Source organism: Euprymna scolopes, chromosome 24, assembly GCF_053919585.1.
Source record: "Euprymna scolopes isolate OS-2025 chromosome 24, ASM5391958v1, whole genome shotgun sequence".
Lineage (NCBI taxonomy): Eukaryota > Metazoa > Mollusca > Cephalopoda > Sepiida > Sepiolidae > Euprymna > Euprymna scolopes.
In genome coordinates, this window is record NC_136505.1 from 76,117,413 (window position 1) to 76,132,174 (window position 14,762).

Sequence of the window (14,762 nt, forward strand, 5' to 3'; positions counted from 1 at the left end):
GACATGGAAAGTAATGTCTCTCAATAGACATTGATATTTTCTGCTACTTTCTCCACCTGGCTTAAAACAATTAGAAGGACAACAAATAATTCCATTATTTGCTCTGGGATTTAATTTTCTTCTTTCACTAATTTCTAACAAGTACATCCAAATGAACCGTATGAACCAGTCAGTTGGTTATGTTGGTGTGGCCATGTTGGAAGGAACAATTAGTTTTAAGCATAGAGATAAAGAAGGGGGAAAGTTATTGATGGTTGTTGTAGCTAGAAATTTGTCAAAGATGAGCATCAGTCATTTCAGCTGGGGCCAAGTGGGATATGAGCGGTGGTGGTGAAAAGATTGAGGTTTTGTTTTTGATGCTTTAAAAATAATCAGTCATTTTTTTACCCTATTGTACCACGTATTCCAGGTTGGAGGAGAGAGAATCAGAAAGATCCTGGCCTGTGTCAGCTTTTGAAGTGTTGCTGTAGATGATAGTATCGTCTGCATAGATGTTGCTGAATAATCATAAAATATGATTTGGGAGACCATTGATGAAGATCAAGAAGAGAGTTGAACCCAAGATGGATCCCTAAAGCACATTAACATTATAAGTGTCGGAATTCTGCCCATCAATGGTTACTTTGATAAACCTCAAAGAGAAAGAATTGATCGTTGAGAGGACATTTCCAGCTATTCCATAAATGGAAATCTTGTGAAAACTTGTGATAGATTTATGTCCAATTCTATAAACCCTTAGATATGTCAAGAGCTCTTCCTCTAGAAACGATGCCACTATTAATAGATTTACAGATCCTGTGTGATATTGCCATCAGTACATCAGTCGTTGATTTTTCAGAACAGAAGCCATATTGCTTGTCACTAAATTGGTTGTTTTTGCTGAGATGGTTGACAACTTCTCTATTTATCACAGACTCAAGCAACTTACTCATGACGCACAGGAAGATGCAGAAGATCAATCCTTCATATTTTCATATATTGAGTGGACTGTCAAGTTTTTCAAGGTTTTAGAAAGCAACAAAAACAACATTTAAGCAACTTTTTAAGTATAGAAAGCAGCAAAAATAACATTTAAGCAACTTTTTAAGTATAGAAAGCAACAAAAATAACATTTAAGCAACTTTTTAAGTATAGAAAGCAACAAAAACAACATTCAAGCAACTTTTTAAGTATAGAAAGACAGCTTTTGTTTCTGAACATCTGTTTCAATAGAGATTTTTATGTGCAATTTTAGTGAGACATTGAGGAGTGTACCAGCATTAGCTATTTGGTTTCGGTTTTGCTGCATCTGAGTAGTTTTTTGGGTAGTTTATTACAAAAATTAGTTGATAATTGATTTGAACAAAAACCAAGTTGTAATCAGCAAGGAAGGAATCTCATGGCAATGTGTTTCACAGATGTGAAGCCCTTACAAAGAAATTCTGTCCATGGAAATTCCATCTAACACTAGGCACAGAGCGAAAGGAAAAGTCTCTTTTCGTTGTGGTAATTGTTGGTCGAGTTCTTGTTGTGAATGTCTTAAAAGGAGTATTGAAAGATTGGAGTTCAGTTGAACACCTTCCATGGAAATAATGATTGAGTAGAGAGAGACTGACAATGTCTCTTTTGTGAGAAAAAGATTGTAGGAAAGAGAACGGATCATCAATTCCACTAGATATCAAAGTTGATTTTGTATTCTGTCAAGACAAGAAAAGGTGCTCTATGCATCTCTTCAATACTAAATAATGTCGAGTTCTGCTGCTAGGAAATAGATGTGATGTGTTCAAAAAAAAAAAAAAGAGAAAGAGGATAAGTGAAACACAGTATTTATTTTTATTTATTTTTTATTTTTATTCATTTATTTATTTATTTATTATTTTTATAATAAATAAAAATAATAAATAAATAAATATTTTTTATTTTTATTTTTTTTTTTGCTAGCGAAGCACCAATTTGGCCAATGACTTGTTTCGTTTTACAAGTCAGATGGTTGGTTGGTGGCAGCTAATTGTTTTGTCCTTCATTAAAAAGAATAAAATAAAAAACGCATTGTCAATAGACAAAGTGTTTTCTTTTTGTGGGTCACCTTGAGGAAATTATTTTCTTGGACAATCAAAACAATGATTCACATTTCAAACTACGCATCAAATTTGTGCATGTTTGATTTCTCAATGTAAGTAAAAATTAACATAATCACAGGAACCCACACACACATTATTATTTTATTTTTTTATTTTTTTTATTTTGATGAACAAATGTTGGGTTACTCGACGTTGTCCAGGCCGTATAGATAATAAACTAGAAAAGTTACAAATGGATAACATCTTTCTCATACCTCACCCCCCCCCTCTCTCTCTCTCTCTCTCTCTCTCTCTCTCTCTCTCTCTCTCTCTCTCTCTTGCAATTGGCTCAATATAATAGCAAGAGAAAAAAGGAAAAAGAAATCTGACTGGCTTGGTTTCAGTGTTGTTTTTTAAACAACTATCAGTAACAATGAAAAGGGATATTGTTTTTTATTTGTTTTTTGTTTTTTTTCACTCTGCATGCATTAATTTTGTCAGAGGTGAATTTGAGCAAGTAAATATTACTGTATTTTTGTAGATTAGCTTAAGATTATGCTGAAAGAGACAAAACAATAAGCCACATAATAAGTGAATGCAGCAAACTAACCCAAAAAGAATATAAAAATAAACATGATCAAGGGGGAAAGGGAGTACATTGGCAATTATGCAAACAATTGCATCTTGAACACACAGACAAATGGTACAAGTATAAACTGGCAGCAGTACTGGAAAATGAAAGTCACAAGATCCTATGGGACATGGATATGCAAATGGATAAACCTATCCAAGCAAGAAGACCGGATGTCATGATAGTTAACAAGAAGGAAATGTCCTGCCAGATTATAGATTTTGCCATTTCAGCAGACCACAGAGTGAAGATCAAGGAGACTGAGAAGCAGAGCAAATACACGGAACAGGCCAGAGAGCTCAAAGGGATTTGGAAAATGAAGAAAGTGAAGATAACACTACTAATAGTAGGAGCAGTAGGAATTATACCGAAAAACTTTGAATCAGAGATTGGAATCAGACGGATGGCAGAGAAAATACAACGAATCTCAAGAATGAAAACTACACAAATATTAAGGAAAATTCTTGAAGGTGGAAACTAACATCACATATAAACTACACACAAACTGGACACAGAACCAGCTACAGACGCAAAAAACAAAGGAACATCACATAAAATCATGAAAACTGAAACTTTATAATTGTAAGATACCACCCCCCTCTTTTTTTTTTTTTTTTTTTTGTGAGTGTCACCATAAACGAACACCATGCCAAATAATGAGGTTCAAGGAGGATGGAAAGACCAAGGAGAGGAAGCACTAGCAAGCCCTCCGTTGGACGAGTGCAAAGAGGTCTGAGATCTTGGGAAGGCTTATTGCCATCAAAATGTGCTTCAATGCCCGCTTTGCACCCTTCAGTTGTTGCATTCAGCAAGGAGAAAGAAAATATTTGTCAATGGGGCATTTCTGATATGTTCTCTGATGACTTCCCAGTCAGCCCTTTTGTATACCTTGACATTTTACGTAATGGCTCCTTACCTTGGGGTTGGGATTTGAGTGCAATGTCTACTGATACTACTAGGTAGTGTGCGTTTCTGAGTGGACTGTGGGTATTAGTTACACAATCCTTAGGTACTGTGGTAAGGAATAGGTCTAGAAGTGAAGCTTGCTGGTGGTCACTATCTGGGAGGCTGGTTGGGAACATGACTGTCTGTGTGAGGGAATGGGCTATAGAGAAGTTATAAGTAGAGCATCCAGCTGCATCTGTGTAACCTGAGAAACCAAGCCAATTTTTATGGTGGACATTAAAGCCACCAAACACATAAAGGGTAAGACGAGAAAAGAAAATTGGGAAGAGAAACAGTTACACGGACGATTCATAAGCATGACAAAACATTTGGACATGGCTACAAAAAAGAAACCTTAATAGAGAAACTGAATCTCTAATAATAGTTGCACTAGATAATGTGATTAGAACCAACTACATCAAAGTAAGGATCGACAAGACACAAAACAGTAAATGCAGACTCTGTGGACAAAGAGATGAAACAATAGACCACATAATAAGCGAATGCAGCAAACTAACGCAAAAAGAATTTAAAATAGATATGATCAAGTGGGGAAGGCAGTGGGGAAGTGAGGAAGAAATATTCAGACAAATGGTGCAAGCATAAACTAGCAGCAGTACTTGAAATGAAAGTCACAGAATCATATGGACATGGACGTATTTAGTTCTCTCTTACTGCAAGAACTTAGATACCAGAGTCAGAAAGAAGTCAGTGCCCCCAAGGAAGGATACTCTGATCTGCAAAAAGTACCTGGGCAGCCCCATTAGCATTCCCCAGTAAGGGCACCTCAGGCGATTAGCAATAAACTAACTCCTTCTCAAAGAGAGACGGCAAGACCTGGGAGGGTGAACCTCCTAGAACTGCACAGAACTTTACCTCCGCTGCAAAATCAACAGGGACAGGATCATTACAGGAATGGTCTAATCTCTGTTGATTTTGGGGGTCCAGAATAAAAATCCCTAGCCGGATGGATATACAAACAGATAAACCCATCCAAGCAAGAAGACTGGATTTCATAATAGTTAGTAAGAAGGAAAAGTCCTATCAGATTGTAGATTTCATTGTTCCCACAGACCATAAAGTGAAGATCAAGGAGACAGAGAATCAGAGCAAATACACAGAACTGGCCAGAGAGCTCAAAGGGATATGGAAGATGAAAACGTCGATAACACCACTGATAGTAGGAGCAATCTTAAAAAACTTTGAAAATGGGAAAGATTAGAATCAGAGGGCTGGCTAAGAAGATACAATGGATAATACTAATAAGAACGGCTGAAGTCTTTATTGTAATAAAGGTTGCCAGAATGATCAGATGGACATGCAATGCCAGGTTAGATCTGATCCGGCATATCAGCTTTGATATTGGCGAGACTGAACATACTAAAGCTTGATGAGTTCCTGACAGTCAGTTGGCTATGTTAGTTTGACCAGGTTCAGAGAAACGATTCTTAGATAAAATAATGAAGAGATCTTAAGGGGGAATGCTGGAAGAAAATTAGATGACCCCCAAAAATACTTGGATGCAAACCATCTACATCTTAGATAATGGAATTTAAATGGAGTCAATCCTCAATCAATCTTGCAATCTGAGATTGCTGATTGCTAGAAATAAGTACCCATATCCTTGTGACCAAACTTTGAAGGGTGGTTGAAGTCTATAACAATTGTGTCTGATTATTTTGACACCTAACTCTCAAAACATGCAAAATTGCTGTCATTTCTTCTAAAGACTTGACTTTTTCAAACCATTAAGTAACAAATTACTTTATTGTTTGCTCTGGGATTTGATTTATTTCTTACATTAATTTATAACAAGTTCTAATGAACCATATTAATCAGTCAGTTGGTTATGTTGGTTTGGCTATATTAAGAGGAACAATTCTTGGATAAAATAAGGAAGAGATCTTGAGGTGGAATGTAGGCGGAAAGTTGTATGACCCAAAAAACTTGGCTGTAAACCATCTACAAGGATTTTAAACAATAGAATTTAAATTGAATCAATCCTCAAAACTGTCAACTGGGGTTGAATGTTACCAGAAATCGTCAGAAATCTCTGACCAAAAGAAAATGGTAAAATGGATTCGATTGATTTAACACCACAACAACCACTTGAATTTGCCTGTCAAGTATAACTAGAGTTAAATATAAAAAAAGAATTGCATTGTAAACAAATTGATTGGCACACTGCACATAATGCCATTTGTTAGTCACCCAGTTTGGTGGCATCAGGATGATCTAATTCCTGCTAGTGATTTTGTTTAGATTAAAAGTGATGGCAGACCATAAAATAGATGGAAAATTAGCAAAAATCAAACAAGGAGCTATAGAAACACTAAGAATTACAATGAGAATATAGGAATTCAATTCGAAATGAAAAACTTTGCTCTGAAGATGCGAAAACTCGAAACAACAGAGGCATAAAATTTCTTAATCAAGAAATGATGAGAGCATTTGGTAAACATAGAACTCCAAATATCTGTCATTCTGGAAACGACAGCATCAAATCAAAAAGAAATAATTAGAAGTGATGACTCAAGAAAAAAGTTGAAACTAAATTAAATAGAAATGTAGAAACATGATAAAAGGAACAAATAATTAAAAAGCATCCCGAGTGACATGCTCTGAACGCTTCATAAACCAGGCAAAAAAATTCTTGTATCTGAATCAAAGAAGCAGGAAACTAATGTCCATGCACTGTGTACTGCATCTGAAGGATGATACTGACCGACTTTATGTAAAATGGAAAGAAGGGGCAAGTTTGCTTGAATGATACAATGGAACGATTAGAAAAACAATACAAAATACAGAAAGGCTGATTGCCGTTGCCAAAAGACCAGCCAAGATGAAAAAAGCAGGAAGCAATAAATTGAGAAACAAAAAACAAGAAAAGTAAAATGAGAAGATTAGCAGCTACTTTAATGATTTATCAGATTGGCCATAGAAATAGTGAACAAAACCATGAACATAGCTATGAAAAGGAAATTTAATTACTTCTTACAACTGCACAAAACAATTCAATTAGAGCAAACTATATAAAAACTAAGGTCGACAAGACTTAGAAAAACTGTAAATGTAGATTTTGTAGATAAAGTAACAAAACAGTAAACTACATCATAAGTGAATGCAATAAACCTAAAGCAAATATAAAAACAGACATGACCCAATCAGAAAGCTAGTCTATTGAAAACTGTGCAAACGATTACATTTTAAACAATCAAACAAATGCTGTAGGTATAAAGGAATCCATATTGAAGGCATAAAATCTCCTAGAACATGGAAATACAAACGGAGAAACTCTTCCAAACAAAAAGACCGGGCATACTCAGAAAAAGAGATAAAAAAAAAGTTGGAGCGTCTTTGACTTGTTATCTACAAGGAAAATAAAACCATAGGTCTCTAATATTTTTCAATATATGAATCTTTGCGTTAAACAATGATTTTTCAATTCCTTATGTATGTGATCTGGTATTGGGATTGACAAAAGTTTGCTAATTATTTACTGAAAAATAAGGAAAATTGAGTTGGTTTAAATTAACATTAGCTCCGCGTTCATCAGAATAGATTACTGAGCCTTCAGCAAAATCTTGTTGGATAATTTAGCTGAACTTTCACACAGTCTCTTCTTTAAACATTAGGGTCAAGCTAAGGGTTCTTTTAAAACCAATGAAAAGTGTATGCTCTTGTACCGTGTTAATTGCAATATGGGACGTAGATTACATACCAAAGTAGACCCGTGCTATGTTGATGACAAGCCAAAGCGGCACAAACTTATACGTTGGGGATAACTCCTTGTACAACACAAGTGATTATGATGTGACAAGTTTGTGACAAGGTAACCAGCAATCAAAAACCATTACATAATTCTGTTCTCAGCTCTGAACCCCATATTTTCATTTCTTTTAAATTAAATTTTCGACATAAATAAAATGAAACGTTACATTTGGTGGTTATGTATGTCTAGTAGTGCAAACACTGGCAACATTTTTATAAAAAACAACAAACAAAACAAACTAATCCTCGTTTGCCATACTACCAACCTGCTGCTTGTCGACCACAGAATTGTAGAATTCGTTATGAGGTCACAGTATGGCTTTTATGCCCAATCAGCCCTGAACAGTCACGGATAGAAAAAACAAAATTACACATAAATTTTATTTACGCAGTAGCTTATTCTTGCTTCGTAGTATTTATTCTAAATTTAATCATTATACAATTAAGCCTGTTCAGTTACATAACTATTTATAACTGACAAATTTGAAAGTCTATTTTTAGGCATTCTTGTTATTACACCAATTGCAAACAAATCTTATCTGCATATAAACATACTAACCTATTTTTAAGTATATTTGCTTCATAAAAATTCTTCTAAATATAACCATTATGCAATTAGGCCTATTCAATCATGTGGATCTGAAAGTCAGTATTTTAGGTTTTATTTTAATCCAACTGCTATATCATGACAAATAACACCCTACCTGAGAATTCTCCCTTAAAACTCTTCAGCCTAACATTTGTGGACAATATGAACACGAACAAATACATTGAGGACATTGTAAAAGCTGCTGCAAAGAATGTGGCTTCCCTCTATCGAGCTAGAAGACTACTCACACCTGAGAATATCATGCAAGGCCAGCATTCGCCCATACATGGAATATTGTTGCCACATCTGGTCTGGTGCATCTACCCCTAGTCTCTCCTTCTCGGATAGGATCCAAAAAGGAGTTCTCAATCTAATAGATCCAACCCCTGTCCCATCACCACAATGTTGCATCGCTGTGCCTGTCTACAAATATTTTAATGGAATGTGTTCTGATGAACTTGTTGCACTTGTGCCCCTTGACATACATATCCCTGACAAACCCGTTTAGCAACAAAATCTCACCCCTTCACTGTTAAGGTCCCTAAATTCTAGAAAGCTTTCTATTCTAATAGTTTCTTCCCTTGAACAGCTAGACTTTGGAATTCTCTTCCTGCTACCTGCTTCTCTGGCTATACTCATATGCAGAAATTTAAATGTAATGTAAACCAGCATCTTGTTAATCTTTCCTTGGTCCCAAATAGTAGCCTTATGTTCAAGTGGCGATATGCCTCGTTAGGTGAACTTCAGTAAAAAAAAAAAAAAGTCACACCAATTGCAAAAAAGAGACATTTCTATAGTTAGCTTCATGCTTCTCTACAATAACATTGTCGCAAAAAAAAACTGATTAAATTGTAGATTACAAAGCAAAATATGATCAAAGAAGAAGTTAATAAATATCTTTCCCACCCAAAAATGTATTTCTTTATAAAATTAAATTTCATCATAATGCATTTCGATTCTGTAATATAAAGATCAACTAATTTTATTTTTTGTTTAAATTGTAAAATACAAACAAAGCCACATTCTAAACATACCACAATCAATCAAAATGTCAGTAAATATCCTTCCCACTTCCAAAAATGTTTTTCTTACGAAATTAAATTCCACCAGAATGAATTTCGATTAATTTGTGGAATAACTTAATCAAAAAAGTAATTTCATATTTGTACGTATGTTATCACCTTTCACACAACAAATAATGACAGACTGATGTCAGAATATTGCTAAAGTTGATCATGTATTCGTAATTCCCTAAAGAGGGCTCAACTTTTTTCTTAAAGGGTCCTTATAACTATACTATTTTTAAATATTAATAATGATTTTTAAACCTACAGACACATGTGTTTGTGGAATAAATGATTATATACCTGTATGTGCAGGATTCACTCCTAAATGAATGAATTAATTATTAAGTATTTTGGAATACAGGTGTTAAACGCAAAGGATGATAAGTGATGTCGACTATCTATATTTAGTTTAATTCTATGCAAATGGGGCAAAGAGCAGGGTAGAATCCCTTTGTGAAAAGTTAGATATGTCTGATTTTTGTGAACATTTTACAATAGGTATTAAACATCTATAATGATGGATGAATGGTGTTCGTTCTCTATTATAATTTTAGTGGGATGAAACAAGGTTCATCTGATTCCAAATGAATAGACGACAAAAGATGAGAGAAACGTTCAGACAGAAATACCTCTTGTTTGAAAAGGAATAAAAACTATTAAGCGATCTTTATAAAAGGTGTCAAGTGATGACATGTTTCCATGTAATTGGTGATTGGTGGCATATGAAATACATCTTGTCTACACTGTTTCTTAGCTCTAATTAGCCAGGTGAGAAAGCGACATCATGTGATCACTGGAGAAATAGTCTGATGATTATTATATTTCTACACCAAAACTTCTGATTGGTCATTTTCTCAGAAGTAAACAATTAAACCAAAATATTTACAGCAAAGGAAAATACATAAAAAGATATACTACACATAATCAATAAATATTCCCTAAATTTTTAGCTTATTGGGAGTATTTTAAATTCCTTTAAGAGGTATAATATGGGAACAACCTCCAATTTAAAAATTTTTATATTTCAGATTTGCATTGAATTTGATCCATAGTCATTAGCTAGGTTCCCTGAATTTCAATTTCTTATTAGGACCCTTTAAGATTTGAGGCATTTTCTAGAACCAAATGCAATGAATTTTTATCAAAATTAGAAAAGTATTCTATACATGAGGTTTAGTCGATTTTAATCTTTATAAGGATATAAAATGGTTCAAAACTGTTCCATTTTGGTGATCAATTTTATTTGTCCTTTGATAGATATTCATTCAATATGTATAGATTTATAATTATCATCCACATACATGTATGTTTAATCCTTTTTGAGAATCGTCAGTGTGGAGATAACTGTTCTGCTGGTTGCATGGTTCAAACTTCAGACACAAATCACCTTTCAGCTTGAGTCTTCTGTTCATGTGGCTGACTAATAGTTGTGCGAAACGAAGAAAATTAAAGTATTACATCATACATTATATCTTTACAAACTGCTACAGTGTTTCAAAAAACTTTCAGCTACACATTAATTTGGTAGTATATTTGTTGTCAAATAAATAAATAGTTACTTTCAAAGCCCGAATGCATTGGATTTCAAAATTTTGCTAGCAAAGTTATGTTTGATCTTGTTAAATGGTTTTGCTTAGAATTGCTTTGCTAGTCAGAATTACAAACCTCATGAAGGCCGAACAAGGACAGCATATTTGAATTACTTTCAAACAAATAATTCTCGACTGGAAGTCTCCTAGACCTTTTTCTTCCAATGTTCCCAGCACTGTGTATCCATTGGGATTTTCCAATCATTCAGTGGTCTCAGTTAAAATAAAGACAAAATGTAATAAGTTCTTTGAACAGTATATCAATACTTTATGACTGACTAGGATAGCTTCTGAACATTTATGTTAGATATACCTCTACGTTCCATATTCAAAAAGAACGTGTCCTCTATAGTATCAGACCTTTTCCTGGGGAAGCACCACCTTTTGATAAACTTTTGAGACTGACTTTGACTCCTGATCTAAAATGGAACACATGCTTCAAAGTCGTAGCCAAGTTCGCCAGAAAAATGGTTGGATCATTCTACCACTCTGGTAGATATAGCACTGCCAATGCAATCCTCTACCTAGGATGGAATACTGTTGCTACATCTTGGTAGGAGCTGCTTGGAGACCCTATCCTGCCTTAACATAGTTCAAAAACGGCTTCGAAACCGAGTCAGTGATGTCCTTTTCTTTTCTTTGTAACCTCTTTCCAACAGAAGAGACATTGTGAGCCTGTCTTTGTCCTATCATTATTTTCATGGCAGATGCTCGTCTGATCTCCAATCTATGATTCCCCCTTGCCAAACTTTCACAAAAAACACTCGTCTAACTAAAATCATTATCAACAATTTCCCCCACTCTCTATATGTACCTAAATCTAAAGAGATTCCCTGAACAAAGCTTCTTTCTTAGAACTACCCACCTGTGGAATTCTGTTCCACTGGACTTTTTTCCAGCTGACTAGAATATGGTTATCTTCAAGTCTAATGTAAATAAGTTCTTGGTGAGCCGGCCCTTTGAATAATCCAATATTACTCAATTTCCACCACTAATGATTATTATGCTGTTGTCCTGGTGACCACTTCACAGTCATGCTCAAGTGGCCCTTGAGCCTTGATAAATGCTAACTCACTTGTAAAAAAAAAAGATATACTCATAGCAGAGAATATGACGACTTCTGCAGATATTGACCGATTATCTTATGCAATTTGCAATACGAATTGTTTGTAATATGAATCAGAGCTGCTGGAGCCAGATTCAACAAAGCATGACATGTACTTTGTTAAATTTGTTTTCTCTTTTCATGGTAGGATATTTTTTAGATGTTTTTAAGAATATGTAAACATTATGAAACAATCGGTGGAACACGATACCAAGAGACTACTTCTCAATGAACAGTCTTTTATAAATATTTGTGGAGTTGTAAATTCCTCTGAAGTAATATTCTGCTTTTAATCCTCTCATGATGACAATCATCCTCCAACTGATGATCTCTTTCACTCTTATCCTCGAGTTGCCCCCGGGCCTTAATAGACAATTAATTATCTTATATAAGTAGAGACATTGTTGGCCTGTCCGTCTGTCAGTCACAATTGTTTTTAAACATAAATACATTGTGTAATTTATTTCATTTCGAAATATCAGAAAAACTAATTTAAAAAATGAAGACTGTTGCATTAATAATAATAAATGAATTACCAACAAATACAGCGAGTGCCATGACTGCAAACCGAAACTTTTAGATTTCTGTCTAAAGTACTACAAACTGAACCTTTTGAATTATCTTAAAACATTACTTTAACAAAATAATATTTTTCGTATGATGTCATAAATTTATGACGTCATGTGTAAAAATGTATTATATGCAGTTCTTTCACAATTACATAATCCGCCCAGCCTAACAAAAATATGCGAATAGGAGGGAATGGGGTGTATATTTGCTAGTGAGTATGGGGGTGTATATTTGCTAATGAGTAAAACAAAAATGGGGGTGTATATTTGCTAGTGAGTAAAAAAAAAATGGGGGTGTATATTTGCTAGTGAGTAAAAAAAAAATGGGGGTGTATATTTGCTAGTGAGTAAAAAAAAATGGGGGTGTATATTTGCTAGTGAGTAAAAAAAAATGTAGAACGCAGTTTCCTCTACAAATTTTGGCTTCCAATTTACAATTCCTATGATTAAATGGCGAAAATAAATGACGAAAAAATATGTTTCCCTAGTATTTACACTAATATTTATAAATAGAAAACGTCTGAATTGATGAGATTAAAAAAGAAATGATAAAGAAAGAAAGAACATCTCAAACAGGAAAGTTGAAAAAAGAAAAAAAAGGAAAGGACAAGAACCTATAAATCGATATAGAAAGCAGAACACGGAACAAATAACACTTCGAAAAAAAGGACAACAATTCTTGCTGAAAAAAGGATTTAACAAAGATGTCGTCAAAAAAGCCTTATCTTGCTGTTAAAAAATTTACTAAAATGTAAATTATGAGCTGAAACAGAAGTCATAAGACAAATTGCGAGGAGAATTATTACTACTGAATTAACGAGACCAAGTTTTCAGTAAGTACAAAAAAAAACTTTGTCGTTCTAAAAAGCATGTCTTGCTAATATGTCCTATTGTTAAAAGGCATTAGTGTTGGAAAAAGAAAAAAAACTCCTGCAAAAGTAAATAATATATTTTATTTTATTGGCTAAAGCGAGTATTCACACAAATTCAAAAAGACGTTGGATTTTAATCCGATTAAAATAAACTTTTCACTGGTCGATGAGAATGCACGTCAAAGAAGAAAAAAAAACAATTTCGCTAAGTACGACTCACAAAGTTCGCAGAGGAATCGAAAAGAATAGCCAATAGTAAATAAATGCTACAAACTCTCTTCCACAGATGAGTAACTAATTCTCTTTAAGGAAAAAAGAGGAAAAAAAGGTGTAGGATCATCAGGGAATTGAACCAGTACCTACACGTTGCGAAAATTGAAAAATGACAAATAAAATCTACTGCTTTCTGTATAAATGCAAATGCTGAATTATTTTCTCAGACAAATTGCCACACGAGGAAATAAATATATGAAAAAAATATTCGTTAAATAACCAGGTACAAATTTTGTAAACGTTTTTTTCCTATAGAGTTTGTACTATAGGAAAAGTAAATCAACAAATTGTATTGTTTCTGAAAAAACTCATTTTGTCATTAAGTAATTTCATACCGTCCAAAAAAAAATGGACGATTTTGGAAAACAAATTTTGGAAATGGTGAAATTCCAACAAAGTCAACTTGAAAAAAGGTTCAGAGAAGAGCATTTGGCAATACAGAAACAAAACGAAGAAAAACAGTTAAATTTGATAAAATATTTTGAAGAAAAACAAGGAAGAGAAAAGAAAAAAATGAACAAACAAATATTGGAAAAGCAGCTAGATTTAATGAAATTCTTCAAGGAAAAACAGGAAAGAAAAAGGAAAGAAATGAATGAACAAATATTGGAACTGAAAAAATTACATTTAGAGCAACAAAACCAGTCAGATAAAAAAAAAAATGGATTTGATAACACAAGTTTTAGTGAATAAGGACAGCGGAGAATAAACCAGCATGGCTTTTTCCCAAAATGCGATCTGGTCAGCTATTGATATATTTTACTATGCTCCTGAGGAAGACCTGACGTTTGAGGCATATTTCAGAAGATTTGAAGCTCTTTTTAAGATTGATTGCAGTGCATGGACGGATCAAAAGAAGGTTCGTTTATTGCTATGGAAGTTAGGTACATTTGAACATAAATTCGTGGACTATATTTTACCAAGAAAAACATTGTCATTTGATGAGGCAGTAAAACTGTTAATGGAGTTATACTGTCCAAAAAGAAGCTTTTTCATAAAAGATGAAAATGCATGAATCGTAAGGAGAGTCAGGACTATACAACTTTTGCATCTATAGTTAATAAGCACTGTGACGATTTCAAATTTTCGTCATTAACAGCAGACAATTTCAAATGCTTAATATTCACACAAGGTTTGATAGACACAAAAGACGTCATGCTCTAAATAAATTGGAATTAGAACCTGATTTGACACTTCAGAAACTGGCTGAAGATTGTCAGTGGTTTGTGACAATGAAGCAAGATTCCTGAAAAATAGAGGAAGCAAGTATCGCTCACATTAAAAAAAATATGCTTCAAAAATAAAGGACACC

At 34.0% G+C, this 14,762-nt stretch overlaps 1 protein-coding gene across 1 annotated transcript in view; it reads left to right on the forward strand.

Moving 5' to 3' along the window:
* The first annotated feature begins 2,084 nt into the window (after positions 1–2,084).
* Positions 2,085–14,762, forward strand: part of LOC145246773 (polyubiquitin-C) — a 32,890-nt gene continuing 20,212 nt past the window's right edge. Inside the window, exon 1 of the mRNA XM_080108557.1 lies at positions 2,085–2,152. Within this exon, the coding sequence (XP_079964683.1) occupies positions 2,100–2,152 (53 nt within the window). The 5' untranslated portion in view covers positions 2,085–2,099. The remainder of the gene's footprint in view (positions 2,153–14,762) is intronic.